General features: G+C 37.8%; 3 protein-coding genes across 9 annotated transcripts in view; all 3 read left to right on the top strand.

Annotated features, from left to right (window-relative positions):
- The first annotated feature begins 1,664 nt into the window (after window positions 1-1,664).
- LOC105056412 (probable ascorbate-specific transmembrane electron transporter 1) lies at window positions 1,665-3,354 on the top strand. The gene is made up of 4 exons (XM_010938599.4): window positions 1,665-1,826; window positions 1,978-2,026; window positions 2,178-2,377; window positions 3,073-3,354. Exons 1-4 carry the CDS (start codon window positions 1,665-1,667, stop codon window positions 3,325-3,327), a joined length of 666 nt encoding a protein of 221 aa, XP_010936901.1. The 3' UTR covers window positions 3,328-3,354.
- Window positions 3,355-5,137: 1,783 nt separating this feature from the next.
- Window positions 5,138-15,328, top strand: LOC105056397 (bZIP transcription factor 16). Of its 7 annotated transcripts, none has more exons than XM_010938581.4 (15): window positions 5,138-5,428; window positions 7,899-7,992; window positions 8,097-8,150; window positions 8,220-8,465; window positions 8,566-8,646; window positions 8,781-8,840; window positions 11,142-11,172; window positions 11,251-11,311; window positions 11,393-11,447; window positions 13,249-13,291; window positions 13,380-13,663; window positions 13,745-13,822; window positions 14,472-14,597; window positions 14,753-14,859; window positions 14,942-15,328. In XM_010938581.4, exons 2-14 carry the CDS (start codon window positions 7,936-7,938, stop codon window positions 14,825-14,827), a joined length of 1,251 nt encoding a protein of 416 aa, XP_010936883.1. In that variant the 5' UTR covers window positions 5,138-5,428; window positions 7,899-7,935; the 3' UTR covers window positions 14,828-14,859; window positions 14,942-15,328. The 7 variants fall into 7 exon arrangements, 6 of the variants coding, with proteins under 6 accessions (XP_010936883.1, XP_073103493.1, XP_019710104.1 ...); XR_003802375.2 differs by having other exon boundaries at window positions 5,140-5,428; window positions 11,142-11,311; window positions 14,942-15,047; window positions 15,123-15,328; XM_073247392.1 differs by adding an exon at window positions 5,722-5,783 and having other exon boundaries at window positions 5,140-5,428; window positions 7,900-7,992; window positions 11,142-11,311.
- Window positions 15,329-22,342: 7,014 nt separating this feature from the next.
- Window positions 22,343-24,319, top strand: part of LOC105056396 (zinc finger protein 4) — a 10,552-nt gene continuing 8,575 nt past the window's right edge. Inside the window, exon 1 of the mRNA XM_010938576.4 lies at window positions 22,343-22,481. The gene's annotated coding sequence lies outside the window, so the exon portion shown is untranslated. The remainder of the gene's footprint in view (window positions 22,482-24,319) is intronic.

Genomic DNA, 24,319 nt, shown 5'->3' with positions numbered 1-24,319 from the left:
TTCCAAACACCAAACCTAATTCACAAAGTCTCTTAATCATTGCTGCAGATTTTGTTGGGAATATGTAATATATATTTGTTTCCCATTAAAGTCTATTGCGATTTATTGGAAGTAACGACTGGATTCTATTATCAAAGAAAAAATAAACATTAAAGTAAGTTAAAATCTTACGGGAGATAAGTAAATACAATTTATTCGAAGGTATACAGCGCACTATTCCAAAATGATTCTAATCTTTGTGTGGATCAATCTCTATTCTAAGATATAATTGGAAACCTTCCATGTGGACATGATCATGAAAAAAATGATAGAGCTTCAACTCAGCAGCAAAGAAATCAATAAAAAAGAATATGGAAAAAGAGAATTTAAGAGAGAAGAAGAGGATTTAGAAGAATAAAAGAAAAGAGTAGAAGAGGATAAAGCAAGCATTCTTATGTATTCCAACTCCTACGAAGAGCTCAATTTATAGGTCCAAGAACCAGTCATTTGGACTAATTGAATGATCAAAATATTAAATAAGTATTTAATTGGCTTATGAGTGAAAAATTAATGCGCATGCCATGCGATCGCATACGGGCTGGATTAGACCGCACGCATATATATATATATATATATGGTGCCGACCAGAACTTCAAAATTTTTGACAAAGCTCGAGAGGAGGATTTTCATTATAAAGTCCTTCTCAAGTTTAGTCCTATACAGTATAAGGCTTAATAAAAGGTTGGAAATCTGTTGGAAGGAATTCTGAGTTTTTTTTTTATTCCCTCTAAAACGTCAACGGATTCCCCTTCTCTTTTTGGCGTGCATCAAGAGAGTGAAGAGAGGGACAAGTCCATAAAATTAATCAGGTCCATGAAACCTGCTGGACTCATCTCTGTTCTTCTAAGCACCATCGCCATCTCTAGGACGCCCGGATTCCTTGTTGCAGCCCTTTATGCCGGAATGGGAGCCCACGCCCTCGTTGTGACTGAGGCCATTCTCGTGCTTGTATGGGCGCTGCACTTAGGAGGTGGTGCCCACCTGCATTCAGAGAACAAAGAACTTATCCTCAGTGTATGTGGTTCTTCCCAACAACTCTAGTCTCTACAACTGCATGTGTGTTCTTTGTCTACGCTATTCAAACTAAACAGACCCTTAAAAGTTAGTTTGACCAATTATCTCAAAAAAAAAAAAAAAAAAATCCTCTAGTTGTTCAAATCCTAAACTGTTTGCATATTGTAAAAAAACCAAGGGACAAGATAATCTAACACTATAATAGTCATTAACTAGCATACCAGAGGAAATGCGACAAACATTGATTTGTTCACTACAAAGGACGGCTACACCATGCACTTTCTTCTATTGGCGCCATCTTTTTTTTTTTTTTTTTTAGCCCTCCAACCGAACTGTACGTTTATCTCCATGATCCTCGTTTAAACCACAAACCATTGCTTAATTACCAAAACACGCCAAAGAGATAAAAACAGATGCAGCTATTCAACAAAGGCCTCATTTGGATTTCTTTATTGGGTAACGGCAGGCCAGCCGAACCGTGTATTCTCGTTTCAAGCTTTGAACTCTCCGCTCCTTCCCGCTAGAAAAGACCCGAGACCCCACGTTAGTATGGTGTGTCAACAGTCGTCTTAGGCCTCTCTCTCTCTCTCTCTCTCCCCCTCCCACTCTCCATGGCAGCCAAGGACGGTTCGAGCTTTCGTATGTCTGCGCTACCAGCAATTATCATAGCACAGTTGCTAGGGATAGCAGCAATAACCCTCACGCTTGTCTGGCTGCTACACTTAAGAGAGGGCGTCGCTCTGGACTCTGGAAACTCACAAAAGCTTTTCAATGTAATTTCTCTTATCATCTTGAGTTCTAGAAGTATTCTTGTTTAGCATCTTTTGATGTCTTTTTTTTTTTTTAATAATAGCAACGATCATTATATATTTTAAGTTTTCAATACTTTTGACCTTTGTGATCTTATTTGCTATATATATATAGGCGCATCCTCTTCTAATGCTACTTGGGCTTATCTTATGTGGGGGAGAAGGTAATTCTCTACACCCCATGCATCTTTTCTTTTTCTTTTATAAGAAATCAAAAGGAAAGAGATAAGTTACCCAGGTTTTCCACCAAAAGAGAGACTCTTCCGGGTCTTCCAATTGGAGTATTAACCAGTTCTCCTACTCCTGCGGAAACAGCAATAATGGCTTACAAGACAGTTCCCGGGACCAGAAGGACCAAGAAATTTGTTCACATGTTATTGCATTTGCTGGCTCTTGCATTTGGTGGTTTGGGGCTCTATGCGATTTTTAAGTTCCAAAGGGACTTGGACGACCCAGATATGCGTACCTTGCACTCTTGGCTTGGGATGGGCACCATCTGCCTCTATGCTTTGCAGGTAAAACTGAGTTATCACTGCTTATACTAATGCTAGGAGTCAATTGGCTTCCTAACTTGACCATTTCCCTCCAGTCATAATGAGCTGCTAGACATCAATAATGCTGCGTGAAAGCTAAGCACACAAGCATATATGCCCTTCCTGGCTTTTGGATGCCCATGTATATATATACGTAAGTGAGAATATAAATTAATTACTTTTAAAATGTACTCGAATTCTTGTTGTACACATGAATGTGGTTCTAGACTCTTGCTTCAACTCCATTATTAGTTGTATGTCGCATGCTCGAGCAGCACCGAGAGCATTCGACTGATCTTGTATTGCCTGAAACTAGCTATTATGGCTCTATGATGGCAACCCTTATTATTTTAGTTTGAAGGTTGATTAAAGAGCTAATTTGACTTACGTACCAACATGCATGAAAGCTTCTTTACTGAAAAAAAAGATGATAATTATACTTCAACTTATGTCAACCTCGTTTCTTTTTATATCTAGTGTCTTTGCATGATCGAGACAAGCATTACACAAAAATTAGAGCACTATTGAGGGAATAAGCATTATAAGATTTTAGAGCTTTTAAGCCATAATTATGTTTTCACAACATTGTTATCGCTACTAGGATCTAAAGAGTTTTTGATATAAACCATGATTATGGTTCTACATCTGCTTACTTTATCTTAATTGTTCTTTTGCAGTGGGTAATTGCGTTCTTTTCATTTATATTCCCTGGGACAACATATAGTATGAGGGCAAACATGAAGCCATGGCATGCCTTCTTTGGTGCAGTAATCTTCCTAATGGCAATCTGCAGTGCTGAGACAGGGTTGGTGCAGAAATTCATCTTCGTTGGTCGCGAAGGTCTCTTGATCAACTTCATTGGAATCACCATCCTCCTCTATGGAATTTTCACCATCCTGAGCGTTATTCTTCCACGGCCATATGAAAATTAATATGTAACAATGAAGGAGCCAGGCCAAGTGGCACCATTCCATAGTCTGATAGAACCAAATATATATCATCGAATTCTTCAAATTGTATTGTTCTATTTGTCTAGTATGAGATCTAGTCAGTCAGCAAAGTTATCCTAGATAAGGAGTTCAAAGAAAATCTGCTTACATATTTAAAATAGCAAGTAGCAAATATTGTCATGCACGAAGAATCTTACGAGTGCAATGAAAATAATCAGCAATTGATGATGTGTACACACGACTAGTTAATACATATAGTAGATCAAAGTTGTATTTTTTGCGTGAAAGAAGGATTTACCTTTCTTCGCATGCATGCACTATTGGATCATCTACCACATGAATCTGAAAGTGTTTTAGACTCCATCGTTCATTCGTCTGTACATATCTCAAAGTGAACCGGTGGATGATCTAATGGTGGATTCATGCGAAGAAAGATGAATTCTTTTGTGCAAAAGTTACAAGTCCAACCCACATGTGGTATAGGATAAGAGGGTGTCCATTTCTTGAGATTCCATGCTTTGGTGCAACTCCTATACAAGCCAGTAATTTTAGACGGTATAAGAATGGTAAATCAAGACGAATGGTAGATCATGTGTCATGGTGGACGTGGCACCTCGCAGCTATTGCTGGGCTTGGAGAAGAGAAGAGAGAAATTGGGCCAGCATATTGGGTCTGCAGAGTCGAGTGTCAAATTTTGCGCTCGACGCAAAAATTACTGGGCCAATACGTTTTAGTCCAAGTCTTACTGTTGGTGAGGTCAGTGCTCTGCCCAAAGACCAAGGTGTCAGCTGGTCGGCGGCTCAGTCCAAAATTTACTTCTGCAGGGCAGACACAAAAATACAATTCCATAGATTCAGACAATCGAGCCACCAGAATCTTGGACCATGTAAACCTAAAACCAAGCAACCTCTGTCTGATTTGATACTTCTAAAGTTACAAATAAATTGTTGATTCATTTAATCTATTTAAAATCATGAATCAAACAAATTATATATATATATATATATATATATATATATTGAAATCCAGGACGAGGAGAAAACTAGCTGGAGGTGAGAATGACCTCCAGCTATGATAACTTCTCTCACAATAGTAACATGGAGATAATTTAGTAATCTTCAAACTAACAATTCAAACTTCAAATGCTAAATCATATAAACCAAATGCATGTTCAATTGGAACTCAAAAGAAAAAATATGTGCACTTCCGCATGTATAACATAAATATAAAATATGTTAAAATCATTCAAAAGAAAAGAAATTCCCCTCAATATTGGATCTCAATGCCACTTGGATGGGATTGCACCAAACTATCAAGATATGCTCGGTAAACAAATGAAATCGGCATCAGAATTAATTGGAATAAGAATTAAAATAATTAAAATAAAACCGGTATGGCAATAGGATTTAAATTTAGAGAAGAACTGGAATTGAATTTTAGAAGATTAGAGTATCCATTTTTCTTCACAATTAAAATCAATTTTTTTCCAATGGTTGAAATGAAAGTTATTCATTTCTCTTATTATTTTACAGCCTAACTTCTCATCCTAAATTTAAGAAATCCCAACTGAATAATTAGTAAAATTTTTAAGCGAAATCTCCGTATATTAAAAAAAAAAAAAAGGTGACCAGGATTTGGAAAATACACAAGGCTATTTTGGGAACTACGAAACAAACCCCAGGACCAGCACGTGGGAGTAGGGTAGGCCTGAGAGGGCAAGGAGAACCCGCAGCAAAAGTGGCAGGTAGAGTCGTAGAAGAAGCGGGGAAAGGGAAAAGAACGAGAGGGGTTTTTGTTTTCTTTCGGGCCTTTTGGTCCCTTTCTACTTTGTTAGAGAAAAATAATAAAATAAAGGCGGGGACGAACGGTGAAGGGCTTCCTTCTCCTTTATATCTCCAAAGATCACATTTTTTAATCATTAATCAATACTTGCATCCCATAAACCATTGCACCAGTATATAGTCACACTTGAACGAACACCCTCTCCGACGAGAGAAAGCTCCCAAATCCCTTCTCTCTCTCTCTCTGGGTTTAGGGTTTTGGATGTTTTCTGGACAGGAAAGGGGGCAGAGGATTCTCGCAGGTATGTCTTAAAGTTGGTGTCCTTTTCATTTTGTTACGGTATTTGCTCTTAATTTGAGGTAGTTTTCGTGGTGCATTCTCTGTGTCTTGGCTTTTTGTACAACGGGTGTGGGAAAAGATTGAATCTTGATACCATTTTTTGTGTGATTTGTTCGTTTTCCTTCTGGTTTTGTGATCTTTACTTCTTTAACTGAGGGAGTACGACCTGGGTCGCAAATTTTTATGGGTGAATTGTTACTGTGTTTGGATTAAATTATTTGTCGGCAATTTTTTGATATTTTTGTCGTCATACAGATTTTTGGAGGAAAATTTTGGAAGTCCCTCCCCCTCTCCCAACTATTCTAGGCGGATTCTTATAAGCATCTTTAATTTTGTACCTTGTTGTATTGTGAGATGTCTTGTATTTCTGAACTCAGGGAGCTATGTAATATATTCAGGCATATGACGTAAACATGATCCCAGGAATAAAGTTGAATAGGTTTTTGTGCAAAAAAAACAAAAAAGAAAGAAAGAAAGAAAGAAAGACCAGTGTGACATGGTGAGGTTTGATTGGGAGCTTGGACATCCATAATTGGCTTGACTGACAATAACATAATAGGCATGCAGTCTATTTTCTCTCTCCCATTGTTGAAGCCTAAAGGTCCATAGGCTTGTAGCAGTAGATATTAACACTGATCTTTCCCAAGAGCTTTGCTGAAAATGTCCTCACAAATTGATGAGTCATTCGAACAAAGGTTGTGCATATGATATTGCACTTTTTTTTTTGAATGAAGTAACAATCTATTTTGATGTGCTCCATTTGTTTCAAAACATTGAATTTAGATCTATATGAAGGATTGCTTGAATATAACAGCAACATATCTTTGAGTATTCCTACATACACAAAGCTAATGAAGAATAGCTCTAAGCCAGATAAATTCACAACTTGCTGTAAGCATGGCATGATGTTAACTTCTTCCATGGAGTGAGAAACTGTTTGAATTTCAAGTGATAGGGATATTTCCTAGCATAGTAAATTAATGAGTCCTTAATATACACACGTCTTGATTTGAAATAATAGCCCATCTGAATCACAATAAGCAGTTAACTGAGTTGAGCTTGTATAAGTTTGATGTCCTTTACCAAGGAATCTCTTTTGATATCAAAGGACCTGTAAGGTAGCATCATAATCAGATTTTTCCAAGTAGATGCTTGAACTGCTTGAAATATGGAGAGCATGAAGTCATAAACAACATTTGGATCACTGGTAGTCAAATGGATCAAAGCATCAAGTGTGCAATGAGTCTTCTATAGGAGTTTGCATCTTCTAAGACATCATTGAAGTCTTTTGTAAGCTTAATTTTTTCTCTGGTAGAAAGGATCTTACTTTGGCTCTTGGTAGATGCTAATACGATTTTGAGAGATTTTGCAACCAGCAAGAGAATATTTATGAATTCCAAGAACTTCCTTGAAACATGATTGAAGGAATTCTTTGAGAACTTTTGATGAATTCTCATCATTGCTAGTGCCATCCACAAAAATAAGCACAACAGCGTAACTAGAGTCCTTAACTCATCTGAACAAGTAGTCAAGCTGGCCAGATTTAGCTAGCATTCTTTAATCCAAATTGTAAAAAGATTGCAAGCCAAATGCAAGAAACCTGTTTCGATCCATAACCTTCAATGTTGTACCTTGTTTCCTCCAAATCTAGGAGGAACATGCATATAAACTATTTTATGCAGTGGATACTACAAAAACATATCATCGAAGTTGAGTTGATGTTAGAGGCCTACTTCATACAGAGGAGGTGGCTAAAGGGCATTGGATAAAGACTGAATTTGTAATAGGGGCAAAAGTTTTAGCATTTTAGCACAGCCAATCCCTTCTTGTTGGGTAGTTTGAGCTATGAGACAAGCTTTTGCCACTAGAGGGACCCATCAGCTGAATATTTTATTTCAAAAATTCATTTCTAGCCAATGGCTTCTTTTTGGGCATTAGAGGTTGTAAGGATTGAGTGTGTTTGTTTTTCAAAAAAAGTTTGTTTTAAATAGAAGAAGTCCATCGAAGGATTCAGGTCCCAATGGGACGACCCGTAAGACATCGGGACAGGGCATCATCCCATGTGTCGGGATAGGGCCGTCTCGCTAGCATTCCAGCATTCCAATCGAGGCTTCTTGAGACATCTTCTATCCCAAGTGTCGAGACGGGACGGCGGCACGTCCCATTCCATGAAAAAACTGGGACAGCTCCATCCCATGGGATTTAAAACCTTGAACCCATTAGCTATTCAACTTATTGGGTTGTTCTCCAGGTTGTTTGATTTTAAAAACACATTAATTGTTAAAACCTTTTTTTCTCTAAATTGCAATTCTTCATCAAGTTTAAAAGGGTTCTATTTTAGATTGCTTACTATTACAAATGAACCTTTGTTATCTTTCACTCAGTTTTTACTCTTAGTTGCCATTCAATCACCAATTTAGTAATATGTTCAGAAAATTAGAAGAGGCTTAAGACACACAAGTCTTCCTAATGGGCAGTGGGGAGGTGAATACTCCAACCAAAACTCAGAAGCCAACTTTTACACAGGTCTACATGATCAAACTCAACTCCTGTGCTGCCTCTTAGTGATTCCTGGTGGCATAACTTTATTATTTATTTATATACTTGTCATATTTTTTTGTTTTCTGCAGGAACAACCACCTAGCAGTCCTGCTATGGTTTATCCTGATTGGGCTTCATTTCAGGTGCTAAGATCTAACTGATCTTCCTTTTGTATGCTTTTTGACTGAATCTCCAGTAACCTGGTAGCGTAGTTTCTGCTCACTTATAGGCATATTATAATGCTTCTGGAACAAGTCCTATGCCTCCTCCGGGGTTTCTCCATTCTCATGTGGCATCGAGTCCACAAGGGTGCCCATATATGTGGAGTCCACAGGTATTTGCTATTGTTACTGTTTGCCATAATTTTTATAATATATAATTTAGTTTTAGGTGGATGCTGCAATGATGCATGTCTCAGCTTACAAAGGACAGGGTTTTCCTCCAAAAAGAAAGGACAGGTTTCGTTGGTACCCCAGTTCAGATTAACTTTGTTATTAAGTGGAAGATTGTGCTCAATCCCGGAATTGGATCATATCTAATGTTTTGCTTTGGCAGCAGATAATTTCTCCATATAGGACTCCACCATTTGTTTCTATGTATCCACATGGGGGTATTTATCCTCATCCATCCATTCCTCCGGTATTGCGTTGTTAATACTGCATATTTCTTTATGGTTCATTGGAGGTTTAATCTTTTTAGAGCTATTTTTTTTCTGGACTGTTTGGGTTATAGAGGTGTTCATTGCTAACATATGTTTTTTCTTTTTTTTTCAGGGATCTTATCAATACAGCCCTTATCCAATGCCATCAACAAATGGGATTGCAGAAGCTTCTGTGAGTTGTACTTTTATCTTTCCCCCTGCTCCTCTCTGGTTGAGTGCATGGAAAGGTTGAAAACACCTTAATGAACTTTGTTGATCATTCAACTTAAAGTTGTACAAAAAGGAATAACATGTGGCCTTAGCTCCACTTCCCAGAGGATGCTCCAATCGAGGACCTCAAGGATGCACATCAGTAACATGAAGAATTCATGAATAGTGCAAGACAAGAACCTGGTCAACTTGTCCGATAACATGTCCTGAAAGCTGCCTCAAACACCATATAAACTTAAATTCTACCAGTAAATTTTTTGGCTTCCATGCATTGCTAGGTAGGAACTAAACCACAGCGGTGCTTAATGGGTTGCCCTAAACTCCATAGGACTATAGACATACTAGCAAAATTTTTATCTGTCCTTATGTGGGATATATGAGATCCAATGGCTGAAACCTTCCAACAAAGTTTCCAGCACAGCCAAGGTTTTCAAAACCGTGCCGAACCGCCCAGTACACCCTGTATCGAGTCGGACTGGTGGGAAATCGGGACGGTTCCGGCATCCAAATCAGTTCTTGGAGGGATGGAGAAGAAAGAGAGGAAGAGAGAGAGAGGGGGGAGGGAAGGAGAGGGAGAGGAAGAAAGGGCCTTCGGTGGTTGGCGAGCCCATGCCGATGGGCCTAAGGACGGCCGAGCCAGAGGAGGGCCTCCATGGCTCCGTTCTCTTCTTCGTTTTCAAAATAGGGGTTTGCCTCTATTTCGGATTTTTTTTTCTTATTTGAACACGTAAAATCGGCAACTCAGTTGCTGACTTCACGAATTTTTTTTTTTTTTTTTTTTTAAAGGTGGAGTCGGTATATCATTTGCCAACTTCGTCTATTTAAAAGAAAAGAAAACACGGAACAGGGGCAGACCCTTGTTCCGCATGGGAGGAGGGCGGAGGCCGTCCTTAGCGCGTCCGGCATCGGCCGCCCTCGACGCTCGCTCGCCGGCCATTAGAGAAGTCGTATCGGCATCGGTGTCCATTCGGAGACCTTCGACGGTCTTCGGTGATCCGATGAGTCTCTCCCTCTCTCTCCTTCCCTCCTTTCACTTGTACCGAGCTCGAAAAGAGCTCCAACGACCTCCGACGGCTGTCGGAGGTCCTCTCTTCCTCTCTTTCTCCCCCCTCTCTCTTCCTCTGGGCCCTTCTCTGCCGTGTTAGTTCGCACTGGTCCGATCTGGTATGGATCCGTACCAACTTGTACCATCGATTAGCCGGCATGGGTCCCGATTCCGGCTTCGGGAACCTTGAGCACAGCACTACTGAAGTGATTATATTCCTCGTTACCTGATCTTGGTGAGTTGCAGAAGTTGATATATTCCAGTCATGTCTCTGAAGGGCTAACATGAGTATTGCATTTGTCGCATTGCTCAGATCATTCCGCTACTTGGTTGCTTTGATTCATTTGCATAATCAACTATACATTATTAATAAATCTGTGATAAGGAGTACAATACCTGGCTGTAATTGAAGCAGGTTAACATTTATGAATTCTTTCTCTCCTTTCATTTTCATCATCTACTATCTTGGTGAACTTGATCAACTATATCTCATCTCTTTCTCAGGAAATAAGATTACATAATTTTGCTGCTATATTTCTCCTCTTTTCGGACTTGTCAAATAAAATAGCATTACATCTTCTTGGTAAGTGCATTTGTCATTTACTGCAAGCAATAACAGATTCTCTATTTGTTTTTTTAGTCACACGCATCAATGTGCTTCCTGAGCTTTTTATCATCCTAGTTTTCCTCACATTTTCCTTGTCAAGTCATCTCTGCTGAGCCTATCGTACAGTTATGTACCTCGAGACTTTAATTGCAACTTCAATTCTGCACAATTATCATTGCTTCTCTCCTCATCCTTTTGTACTTTAAATGTATAGTAGTGAAGAAAATAAAAATCAGATTCCTTTTTACTCATTAATTAACTAAAAACCTCAATTTGTTTAATTTCATAAAATTGATTTCCAAAGAAATGTTCTGCAATTTTTTGTTTTTGCATTCCAACTTTCACTGTAGTCTCGCCAGTGAATAACTCATCTGGACATAATAAAAATGACCTAGAAGATATTGAATGCAGCTTGTTAAAAACGTCAAATTGCACCATGACTGTGTATTACAATAAACATTTCTAGCGGTCAGTATTATTGAAAGATTATCCTGTCTTGAAGTGGTAAATGGTACTAATGATTCACAACCTCAGTAGGTATATTTGTATTGTAGACACAGAGCGCAGTTTAACCTGTTGTATTTATGGGTTAGGCACTTTTTTTTTTTCAGGTTGCTGGAGCTAGCGGCACAGAAACAGATGGTAAGTTGCATGGAGGTAAGGAAAGGAGTCCTCTAAAGAAATCCAGTGGAAGCTTAGGAAGTCTAAATATGCTTACAGGCAAGGTTAATAAAACTGGTAAAGCATCCAGTGGATCTGCTAATGGTGTCTTTTCACAAAGGTGCATTACTTACTTTTTTTTTTCCTTATCTTAAGTGTTTGCTTCACTTCAGACATGTTTTCACAAAAATCATGTCTACAGTGGTGAGAGTGGAAGTGAAGGTTCGAGCGAAGGAAGTGATGCCAATTCTCAAAATGTATGTGGAGTAAGCATTATTTTTTGTTACTCATGACTTGATTTCTCTACTATTCTTTTCTTTGATGATCTATAAATGTCATGACAACTGTGTTTAGATTCTGAAACTGTTTAGTTATGTGTGGTTACTGTGGACAATTGAATTTCTAAATTAGCATCTTCCGTATCTGACATCTGCTAGCAACTGTGCACCAAGCATGGTGGTAGACTCAGTTTTAGACTACTAAATTTGCATTTAATGTTTCTACCATTCTTGTATATATTATGTATTTTTGGGGGTAAATAAATTTGATCTTCCGCTGTTCACTAAGTTATCCTCTTTTTTTTTTTAGAAGAAAAAGAAAACATGACATGCATATAGAATCTGTTTGCACATGTTTTATCTTGCCTTTCTAGTTGGAATAAGCCACAACCATAACCACACCTGAATGCTTATCTCTACTACATGGTATATCATTTTTATATCCTTCTTTGTTATTTGATCCATTTAAGGACCACTTCCTTTTTGTAGCGAAAAGGACCACTCTCTTTGTTAGTAGCAACTTCTCTAAATCCTTTATGATGACTTACATCCAATTTTTAATTTGTATCTTTTCTTCCTTTGAGACATTTGTAGGGTGCTCATCTTAGTTGTGCTTCCATATGTATTTCTTTCACATGCCAATATCATAGTATCAGTATTATCCTAATCTTTACTGTTCTAATGCAAAGTCTTGGGGTGGGGCCTATGCATCTCCACCCCCTACTTTTTCATTTCCAACCCTGAAATATTTGAGCTACATGAGACTTTCAAATGGACCTCCTCTCCCTGTCCTGATTTTATCTGTTAACCCCTTTTTTAATCAATACATCCATTTACATGCATTCTAAAACAAGTAACAAAGAGAAATAAGAGATACATCGAGTAAAGAGGGAGCATGCTCATTAAATCTCATCCAAACAATCTTGTTACATGGACCATGGCCGCCCACCAATTCTCATCTCTTGAATAAGTCATGTGCATTCCATGTACTAAAATTGTAGTTATAATGGCCATGCCCTCAACCAATATAGATCATTACGACATTTATATTAAAATGTTACAAGGCAAAAACAAATAAAAAAAAGCAAAAGAAAAAATATATCTTTTTTAATATGCTGCGTTGTTCTAAGAGTCTTCTTAAACTGATATGCCAACATATAATTATTTTCTATGGTGAATTTGTTTTAAAAGGTAGCTGTCTAGGCATAAGCATCCTCTGCTTACAAAGGTGCATGATCTTTAAATCATATGTTTTCAATTATAAGCATCCATGTTGCACTAAGCAAACTACTTCCAAAGTTTGTGTGGAAGGTTAGATATGCATGGCGAAGAGTCATATTTCATATGCTGACAATGTAATTTACCAGAAAAGACTGCTTTCTTTGGTGCAGATTAGAAAAGACTGTTGAATGCCATTCTTTTCTACTTCATTCTCCTCTCATTAGTATTTAAGTTCCAAGCATCCTCTTTTTCCAGCTCTGAGTAAATTTCAGTTTATCTGCTAGGTCTTGTAGAGCTAGAAGGGATTATGTTGTGTGTCCTTGACCTGTGGTTGAATATTCTTTTTTTCTCTTTTACTCCATCTCTTATCTTATCTTTAGTTAGAGTGAGAACAGGATAGAGCCTAAGCAACCTAGTGCTTGAGCTTGTTTGCCATCCAAGACTGTGTTCTAAGTATGGTTTCTTTGCATTCCAGTAGTCATGAGCAAGATATCATTATCTTGTACTCATTTTGCCCCAGATTAATGAAAACAGTTACAATTTAGATATTTGCTTGCAGGGTTCCCGTCTAAAGCATGGTTCTGAACATGGTTCGGGTGATGGTATGATTGAAGCATAGAGAGTTCCTTTCTCTAACAAGAATTCCGACATGGCCATACAGTGTTACTGATATATCATTTGTGGCTGCAGAGGAAGCCCAGAAAGGCAGAACTGGTCAAACCACATCAAATGAAGTAACACAAACACTGTCTACGCCAATTGTATTGAACCCAACTGTGCCCTTTGTGACGATCCCACCAGGTGGCCTTGTTGGTCCAACCACCACCCTGAACATTGGGATGGACTACTGGGGAGGGTCTGCCTCTGTTTCTGCAGTCCGAGGCAAAGTGCCTAGTGCCCCATCTACAGCACCCTTTGTTCCATCTAGACTTGCAGGTTCACGAGACAAAGTTCCACCTGATCCTTCGATACAGGTAGCAAGCTCCGAAACAGCATTATCTCTTTCATATTTTAGTTTTCTTAGACTTATTTACCTTTTTTCTTTCCAATCTAAGGATGAAAGAGAACTGAAGAGACAAAAACGAAAACAATCTAACAGAGAATCTGCACGCCGCTCACGGTTACGTAAGCAGGTATATGCCACTGACCTAGTTTAACCAATGTTGGCAGAACTCCCATATCTTTCATGTAGCTGCAATTATTTGTGACATCGAAGTTTCTAAATTATAGTTATAAACTACCCTAGTTGAAGTGATGGATGGCTGTTCCCATCAATGTAGGAGACGTTTGGCTATGTTTTTCCACCATTTGAGAAATATCTTTATCCGGGATTATAAGTGCACTCATTTTTACTGGATGTATTTTTGTTTTTCTTTGTAAAACAGTATTGCTTGTAAGAGGGTGCATCTAAAGAGTGTTATATTTACCAATACAGTGTATTAGTAAAGGCTAAACAGCACTGGCTAGCTGTACACATCATCAAAATATCCTCTCTTGAACGTGTACAACCGAATTTTTCTTGTATCTGAAATGGTAGATGTCTAGTAGCAACCATATCTTTTGATCATGTAAAGATTGCAGCTTCTTTCGTATGCTCATGTTGCCAGTAGAGGACATGGACATAGGAGACAAGGCACACCCAACTTCTATGTGGCAGAAAGGATTGAATAGAGTGGACTGGCAACTTGTGATGATTATTATTAATTGTTAATAAGCTCTTCTAATGTAATTAATATGTAAAGCTTTCTGATTGTTTCACTAACATGAAATGATCCCATCCAGGCTGAATGTGAAGAACTGGCCAATCGTGTAGTGACTCAAAAAGAGGAAAATAATTCACTCAAAGAAGAATTGAAGCGAATGCGTGGGGAGTGTGATAAATTGACTTCAGAAAATGCCACTCTTGCTGTAAGTTTTAACTTGTACTTCTCACCTCTTCCATTTTGGTTAGGACATCTGTTTTCTATATTCCTTCTTTTTGGATTCTGTTTCGAGGCTTTGTCCCCCTTTTTTAACTGAGCAACTATTTCAAGGCTTTCTATGTGACGTTTGAATACATGCAGGAGAAACTTGGAAAACATTTGGGTGATGAATCAAGATCAGATGAACAAGTAGATTCTGTTAATGGAGATGGCTGATAGTGGATAATTTGATTTAGTCCATGATGTTGGTAAGTTTACCTGCATCTCGCATCTGGCTTTTATTAATTCATGTGTCTTCAGTGACCTTTATCCTTTTGTGTCTTTTTTCAGTGTACAAGGGAGCCTCGTAGGGTCATTGTATTGAGGAACATAGGTGATTGCTGACAGGTTTCTAACAGAAGGTGCTAATAAGTGCATCATCTGATTGATGTGGAAGGTTAGGCAGGCTTTTGGTCCATCCACTGTAATTCTTTTTACGTGAATCTCAAGCTTATTTGTAACAAATATGTAGTCTTGATGGAGCTGGCCAACTTTTCATGGCACTGGATCTTCATCGACGACCTTGGCAAAAATGGAATACGATAAATTATTGGAGATATCTAACATGTGGTGATGCATCAACATTTTCATGTGTCCAATCTAGAAGAAGATTGTAATATGTACATCAGAAAGAATTAGTTGTCTTCGCTTTGAAGCTAATCGATTAGGTTCTGTTGACATGCATTGCCTGCACAAATAATGCTCATTGTTGGTTGTTATTTCTTCTTCCAATCTGCTTTGGTTTAATAATCAAATTCTCAGTAGTTAGGAGGTTCTTACAATCTTACCCTTAGCTTAATTAAAATTGTCAAATCTGCCACGTCAGGGACACTAGTAATTGGTGCTGGTGGAGCAGACATGCTTGATGACCTATTATTAATGCATCAGGCACCCAGTCTTAAAAGAGTGGTCCATTTTGGTATTCAATTCAGGTTCCATCACTCATGGTAGGCGGTCTTGTTGCTGTTTGCCTTGCCATGTATGCTTGCAATCACTGATGCTTCAGCTGCAATTTTCCTTGGATGGATTAAATTTCTTCTGGTCTCATCTTCCCGCAATTTATAAAAAAAAGGGAAAAAGAAAAGTAAGAGAGAGCCAGGTTTCATCACCCTTTTTAACCTTATATTGTACCGTGCATCATCTTGTCATTGCTGGAAATGTGCTACATTAGTGTTCATGCTGGAAATCTTGTTACACATTTGAAGGCAAAATCTTGCTTTATATTCATGCTTTTATCATTTGCGACACCTTTTGTGCTCGGCTCCTTGCATCAGATTCCTCCCTCTGGGTTTACCCTTGCACAATGAGCTTTTATTTATTTATTTATTTATTTATTTTTAAATAATAAAAATAAAAAAAGAAATGAGTTCTGGTTTCCATTTATATTCTTTGAGAATGCATCCCACCATAACATTAAATAAGATGAGATTACAAAGGAATCTCATCAACATCTTTTACCACAAAAGAGAACTTTTCTTTGTCTCCACCAAGTATGTGGAACTTTTCTTACATAGAAACTCTTTTGTTAATATATTTCTGAGAGCATAATCACCCAAGAGAATGATTCCATTAAATAAAAAATTCTGATTTACAAAAATATCTAAAATGTAGTTAGATTTTTCAATGATGTATTCCAATATACTTGAGGTTCTTGCAATGTTAGAAAATCTTATTAGGGGTGATTAACTTTTCAGCTGATCTCTACTTTAAGTGAATTTCCTTCGTGCCTTTTCGCACCAGTAAAATACACAGACAAGAAAAAAAAAAAAAAAAATCCAGAAGTATCTCTGTCCTACCGGACCTACTTGCATATCTATTGAAACTAATAATTTACATTTTACCAAAAAAATAATAGTTTACTATAATGCCCATACAGTGGCAATGTCTCGGTCCTCACAGTATTCCATCATTCACGACCGTCCACAGATGAAGATCATAGAATCGATCGGTGTCGATCATTTAATCTGAGCCGTAAAGACGAACATGAAGAAAGGGCAGCAGGTCAGGTGCTGGAACAACAAAGAGGTGGCGTCTCATCTGATGGACGAACCAGATGTATGAACGGGGGCGGACCGCGGCACACCGCCGGAGCTCTTGTCACGCGGGCCGTTCCGCCGAGGGCTTTCCAGGACCACCGGATCCGGTCCGACAGCGCGATCTGTACGGGATTAGGACAGCGCAGAATCCGACACGCGGCTTGCAGTCCCCCCACCAGCAAAGCTATCCGGTCCCGGTCGCGGTCCCGCGGCCTTCTTTTTCAAAGAAATGGACGCTTTGTGGTGCCCGACCGCACGGGCAGTGAGTCAAGCGAGTGTGGTGGGCCCACCGAACATTTTGTGTGCGCTTAGCGGGAATCCTAAAGTATATTTCACTAACAACGTAATCCACCTTAGTGTTGCCTCTCATTAGATTGATATCCTTTTCTACTTGATATCGGCCAGGGCTTGCTGTTAACGGGTTCTGATTGTATCTTTACTAATTTATTTTTATTTTTTTCGTATCATTGAATTATACCATAGTTACTATGAGATTTATATAAATAGATGAAAAAGATATCAAAATATTTTGAGATTTGTGTGAGATATGATCTAATAATTGACGTCGTGAAAAAAAAATATTCATTCTTTTCCGTGAAAGATGCAATTTGAACATATCATTGACACCTTTGTAGCCAACCTTGTCGTTGACACTACGGCACAAAGGGGATGAGCGATGAAATCTTGAGGGTGACATTTCTACTATATCCTTTTTTTATCCAATCAAGAAACAATTTTAAGATCCTACCTAACTATATCTAGCCAATCATAATTCCTCATCAGGTCTAGATTTTGGGAACAGAATAGACCTTAACTCTGGAATTAGTGGGTGCTAATGTTGGATGATGTCGCTAGTAATTCCGACTAGAGCCATGATGGGTATTTGGCAGCTTTCCAAAGGCCTTTATCTTGGAATCTAATCTATTTGCAGAATGGGCATTTAGGAAGGTCCCTTGTGGGTAATATTAATTATAAGTGGCCTAATCCCCATGACAAGACTGTTATTAGCAATGTTAATTTTATTGGTTTATTAAGCAAGGCTTGGACATATGACAGCTTTCTTATGAGCTGGTACGTCTAAATTGGGAAGACACAGTTACAAATTTTACACCTTACTAATGGTACTTACGGTGCATAGAAAATGCAAAATTTTACATGATAAAACTTAATCAAGAAAAAGTAATGAGATAAGCATAAAAAAAAAAAAAAAAAGAGAGAGAGAAAGGATAAGTAAAAAGAAAGGTAATTAATGTAACGCTTGTGCATATTACGGTTATATAAACAATGCCACATTTATCTCTCTCATATACATATATACATACATAGATACATGCATACATCATACACAAATATTATGTATGTATGTCTTTATGTATACGCATAAAAAAAGATCACTTATGGACACTGTAGTTTTCAATTGGTCCTTCGCATAGTAATGTGTACAGCAATAGAAATACAGAACTACAATACCTATTGGCAAATTTTATGAGTTTCATAGGCAAGGCTCGCATTTCTAGGTATCTGCCTCCATTGGAGTCACTTTGTAATTGGTGCAAGCTCCACCAAGCCACCCAACATGCAAAATATTAGCAACTTGCATGCAAACGTTTTTTTTTTTTTCATGCTAAGGTCCCAATGATTCGAGCGAAACTAGTTGATGCAAATGGGATAACTATAAAATAGGTGCAACTATTTTTTTTTTTTTAATGAAAGGTGGAACTTAAACTTTAAAAACATAAAAAACCATGACTACTGATACATATGAATTTTGTCTCTCTAAAGGATAAGACTTCCCATGCATCATCTTAGCAGAGATGGAGAAGGCTGGCTTTAGCTCCCGGAAATTATGGGCTAGGCTTGGCCTTTTGTTAGGAGGTCAATGAAACAGATTCCAACTAAAGGGAGAAGGACCACAGGTGTTAAGGTATGGGGCCATGCTCTCAATTAATGAGAAATAAGCCCTGCGGTTTTGGACCGTCAGAGGGGTTCACAGGTAGTGTGACCTGTCAAGGAGGAAGGCAGACTTGTCAGTCCAGCAGCTCGAGAGTTAAAAACTCACCCAATCATGAGTAATTTAGGGCTGTGGGCCCTTCCATCATGTGGTAATACTGGACTCTTGGGAGCTGCCATTGATGAGCTAGGGTTTTCACAACCCTGGCTCAGCTGAATGTCCGAGAACAATCTTAACGGTGGCTTTTGTTGCTTCGGTTCAGCCCTCAGTCTATGGTTTAGGGTTTCACAACCCTGCTGTTTATTAATTACCAAAAGTTTTGCAAAAAGAGACCTTGAGGGAGTGTTAGCACCAAGGTCATCACGTCAGCATAGATAGAGCAGTTAATTATTTGGATGATTTCAATTTCCATAGGTTATAAGTTCAAATCCTACTAAGATGCTTTAGTTTTTTTTTAGATTATGGCAAAGAATGGCACATATGAAAGTTCATGAAGCTTTGTGGGTAAGACCTACTTCTTGAGGACTATAAAGCGTTTAGTGCAGCAAACCAAAGTTTTTTATTTATAGCTTGTGACAATCCAGTATTTCATCCAGAAAGACTAATCAAAAGATATTATTTAAATGCCTTGATTTTGTATAAGTATTAGAAATCTTTCTAATGGATAAAATATCTAGCTTGATTGACTATTAAGTGAGAAGCCTAACTTAATATGAGTTTGAGATTAAATGTGACAAGGGAAGCTTCCGGTGTTGTTGAAGCTCTAATGAACCAGGGAAGAAGCCTTATGTACCTCGATCATGGCAAAAGATATATGAAACTTCTTATGTAAAACAATTATAGTTATCACATCCCAAGTCATGTATGCATATACTTCAAGTATTATAACTATATTTTCATAATTCAAGTTACTTTTGAACTAAGTTTGTAAATGGGCGCCACTTAAAGCCATGTATATTACTATGTTTATTAAAAGTACATATCTTGGTCTCATGTCTTTGTTGGTGCATTAAACCATGTTTATTATAGCTAGTTCAAAACGTCCACCAGAGGCTTCTGATTAAACTAGTGGAGGATTCCGTATTGATTGGACTCATAACAAACAAATAACTTTGTAGCCCTATCTTTTTTTGATGTAAATCTTTGTAGCCCTATCTTGCAGACTGAGTGAGATCAATCTAGAATTCAGTCCAAAAATTTATCAAATTTGGTTGTACAATGTACACAATTCAAATTTGACCTAATATTGAATCCAAAAACCTTGGAACACTCTGAATTAATCCTGGTCATAATATCAGGATTCATATCCTAATCTGGTTGCAACCTTACAATACCTAGACCGGTTTAATTGTCACCGATACCTATAAATGACACACTTAAGTACTTGTGGATAAGTTTAGTTCATCTTGAGCCAAGGTACAAATGAAATGCTACATCCGAATGGGATCGCAAATGAGAATGCCTGCATTAGCTGTCCTAGTAACAAGTTACCTTTATGTATGGTCCCAACTTGACATGTCATGTGACTTGCTAGCACCTAAAAACATGTACCCAGAACATGCTTCAAGTTGCATACATCCTTTTCAAACCCATCTAGGGTTTCAAGACCCTTCCTTCCACTTGCTGGTTATCCAAATACCAACCTAACCACCTCAACCTCCATGGCTCAATGTGAGCAGTGAAGCAGGTCGTTGGTTTGCATCACATCAGGGGGAAAAAAAGGTTTGCCACTTTAGAGCCAGTGTCATACCTTTTTCACATGACAAGAAGCCCTATTTCTTCGAAAAACTTTGGAAGATGGAGTGTCCAAGAGGTGAGATGATTGGAACTCCCCCAGAGTGAGGCTAGTCCACTGTAGCTAAACTTTCTAGATCGCATATTAGTCATTAGCCATTGTAGGAAAATCCAAGAGTAAAATTTGCCAAAAACCACAATTAGACCATAGCTAGTCACATAAGTTTGCCAATATAACTAATTAAGTAGACAAGGCCAAATGGTTATAATAAATCCAAGCTTTAGTTGGACAGAAATCGTAGTGGGATGATTAATGAGTAAATTTTTATATGCTTCTTGAGTGCAATTGTCAGATTAAAGTTTTAGATGCCTACCTTTTTAACTTTTTAAAACTCTAAATGCCTACTCTTTTAACTCACTTTCTCTTGCACCGACCAATGGCCAATCTTCTCCTTTTCGCAACCTGATTGCCAAATTCTGAAGCAAACTGAGCTTGAGTGGTCCCTGGAAGGAGAACCTATAGGCTCACAGGACTTCAGTGTCCCTTCAGGAAAAATTATGAAGGAGGAGGAGCAAAGGAGTTCACAAAAAATAACTTACAGTATTTGAAGAAATGTTCATACTTGTAGGCGTGTCTACTGTATATGGAGTGTTCCTAAGCTTTTATAGGCCAATCAAATCAACAACAAAAGCGATCTATAGACTTTTGATTTCAAATGTATAACCAACGAACCTCTTAAGTAACAAAAAATCAAGCATTATCCAAGGAAAATTGCGTTATCCAAGGAAAATTCTTCATTATTAAAATAACATGGAAGTCTCATCAATCATCTTACCTCAATGGATTGGGACTTCTGGTGGGAGAAATCTGTTTTTTGGTGCTTAAAGAAGTCTACTATGAACCAATGCAGTGAAAAAGGATGAGGTTAATTTACTTGTAATCTTTCTGTTAAAGTAAACTTCATTTGTTCAGATGCTTTCACATATAAAGCACCAACATATTTTCTTTAGTAGGCTCATTATTTGCCAATCAAGTTGCGCCAATCAAAAGAATCAAATGTGATCCATAATTATATCAAAAACCAATAAAGATACACTAATATAACTCAAACAAATAATAATAGTAGTCTAAACCAGATATTTTTTTTTTTTTAAAAAAATTTCCTTTATCAAACCTTACTCTTCTTTCTTTCATTTAAATTTTTAATGGTGAGTGGAGCGTAAGGCTTAATTCCATTAATTAACTATTCTTAAGAACATATTTGCAATTTTATTCTAGCAGTGAGCTTCGTTACAGTGCTGCATCGAACTTATACTAGTGATGCAACACAAATCTCTCAAGGTACAGTTTTTCTCACCATCTGGTTGCCATTATACAGCTCTCATAGAATCTCCCAGATAATCCCATTTTCCATGTTTAAGAATCTGTGTCCCATGCTCTCCTATTGCACCCCAAGATATTTAAGCTCGCGAAAATAAAATATATGTATGTACAGAGGCAAACACTGCACTGGAAATGAGAGCTGCATGGTAGCTGCGCATAGGACAAAGGAAAGTAAATGAAAACGTTCAAGATGAATGACTCACTCTGACTCTTCTGATCTCATTTGGCCTCCAAGACTACATCATGCGGTGGTCCCCTGTACCTCCATAGCTCCTGTGTCAGTATAGGGACTCCAATGTCCTTTCTTTATGTGCAAATAGTATGATTTATATCCATAAAGTCATACCAGAAAGTGCAGTGGTATTCTCTTTTAGAAAAAAAAAAATTCCTTTGTTCATGGTGGTGATTGTAGAAAGAGTATCCTACTAATTAAAGGGACTGCCCACTTTTCCCCACCCAGAATTCCACAAGAAAACAGTGTCATATCCTTTTCTTAATTCTCTATACCCCATACCCTTTCCTCTGCCACCTCTGTCCTCCCCCAGCAGCAGTCTCCCAGCCTCTGCTTTCCATAATTAAACGTCACTACATGCCACTATACATGCCTACCCCAATAGCACTTCATCCCCCTCCTTTCTCTCTGTCTCCTGTACCGGAAGGAAAACAATACCCATGAGGCCAGTTCCCCACAGAGCAATGGAGAGGAAGCATTCAGCTTTCTAGTTGGTATGTGCTTCAGATCTCAGGCCAATTCTCTTCCATATGATGCTACTCCCTTTGAAATTCCAATTGGAGTTTAAGTTTTGATGGTGCTTTGTTTGTAGTTCTTGGGCTTTAATGATGGTTTCTACAACTCAACTTTGATGGATTGTAGATTTGTTGTTTCACATGGTGTTTGGGTGTAAGAGTTAATTGCTAGAGCATAGCTTTTGAATCTTCTTTCCTATGCACTTGGAAAGGTTAAGCATTCTGTGTGAAATATGATGCTGCATGTTTTTTAGATGAGTTTCTTGGTTCTGGATGACTTTGATGTCTCTTTTAATGACTCTTGTTGGGCAGGGTTCTGTAATTTTGTAATTTTAAAGTATCTGATTCTCCGGTATAAGCATTTTATATGCCTAATGCCCAATGCGGTTTGTGCGATCCAATAATAGTTTGCTGTAAATAAAAATCTAATCAAGTATAAAGGATCACAATGTAATTAAGATTTTCATTTTCCAAGTGCAGTCCTTCTTGTTATGGTTGGAGTAGTTTAGCATCTTGGCATATTAGGTGGTTGTGATCTTTAGACTATTTCTAAACCTTTAATTTTGTTTCATTATGCTTCATTTGTGTGCTCTGATGCTAACCTGCTCTTCTGTTAGCACCAAATTTGATTAATTTCTGAGTTGTTCTGCAAGATGCTTGGAGAATGAATTTACCTGGTACTCGAGGATTCAAGGGACTGATCATTGCTTTCCTGCATACAATTGCTAACTTACTAAGCTTTCAAGTGCATAAGCTGATTGGGTCGCTTTTTTTCACTCCATACTTCAGCATAATTTCTCATCTGTTTCTTTATTTACTTGCTCAACGTTGTTATTGTTTCCTTTTTTCATTGCGGACACATTCTAATGTTATATTCCAACCACAATCATGGAATAGAACTTGCACTCCTTAGTTTATCCTTGAACTCCCTCACCTATATTCTCATGCACCCTGCTTTCTCTACTTGTTTATAGCTTCTCTAATTCCAACTGGTAAACAGAGTTCTGAATCACAAGTGAAATTTGGCTTTTTTTTTTTCCCCTCAAGAAAAAAGGCAAAAGAGTTGCATTTGGTTGGCATTTAAGACCACATTTCGACATCATTCCTTTTTTTCCTTTGACATTTCAGTGTCTGAAAGATTGTGCTCCTCTGAATTATATGACTTGGTTCGTTTGGAATACATATCTTGATGATGTTCTGATTTGCTTTTGTTATATCTCAAGTTTTTTTTTTTTTTTTGGGTTATCTTGCACTTGGCTTTTCTTGCTTCAAGAGCTAAGCTACATAATCTCTGGTTCAAAAATTTTATATTCAATTAGTGAGGTCTAATAATATTAGAAAACATAAAATTGCTGTTGTTAACCTTTTTCAGTTACTATTATAATGCATTTGTATCTGAGACTCTTCATGATTACTGTTACTTCTTTAAAGTAGTTTGGAAGTCTGCTAGGATGTTTCAGTTAGTATATGCATAGGCAAGGCATGCTGTGCCGTACCTTATGCCAATGTAACTTATTTCAGAAACGTTTAGCATGTTTCTTTTGTACCAATTCGAAATCTGGCCTGCACTACTACTGAAATGTGAAAGATTGTGGAAAAAAAATATAGTAATGTCTATAAACTAATTTCTGATAGAATTAAATCATACAATAAATTTTAAACCACAAGCTTGTGAGTATAATGTAAGGCTTAACATATGCAAGGTGAAATATTCACTTACATCGGAGCTTTATGCAATTGATGAATTCTGTTTGTAGCAATCAGGATTGAACAATTTGGTCAACAAGCATTCACCATAAAGGAACCCCTCTATTCTT

The sequence above is a fragment of the Elaeis guineensis genome, chromosome 13 (genome assembly GCF_000442705.2).
Source record: "Elaeis guineensis isolate ETL-2024a chromosome 13, EG11, whole genome shotgun sequence".
In the NCBI taxonomy this organism is placed as follows: Eukaryota; Viridiplantae; Streptophyta; class Magnoliopsida; order Arecales; family Arecaceae; genus Elaeis; species Elaeis guineensis.
Note: the sequence above shows the minus strand (reverse complement) of the source record. Positions and strands in the feature narration are given on the sequence as shown.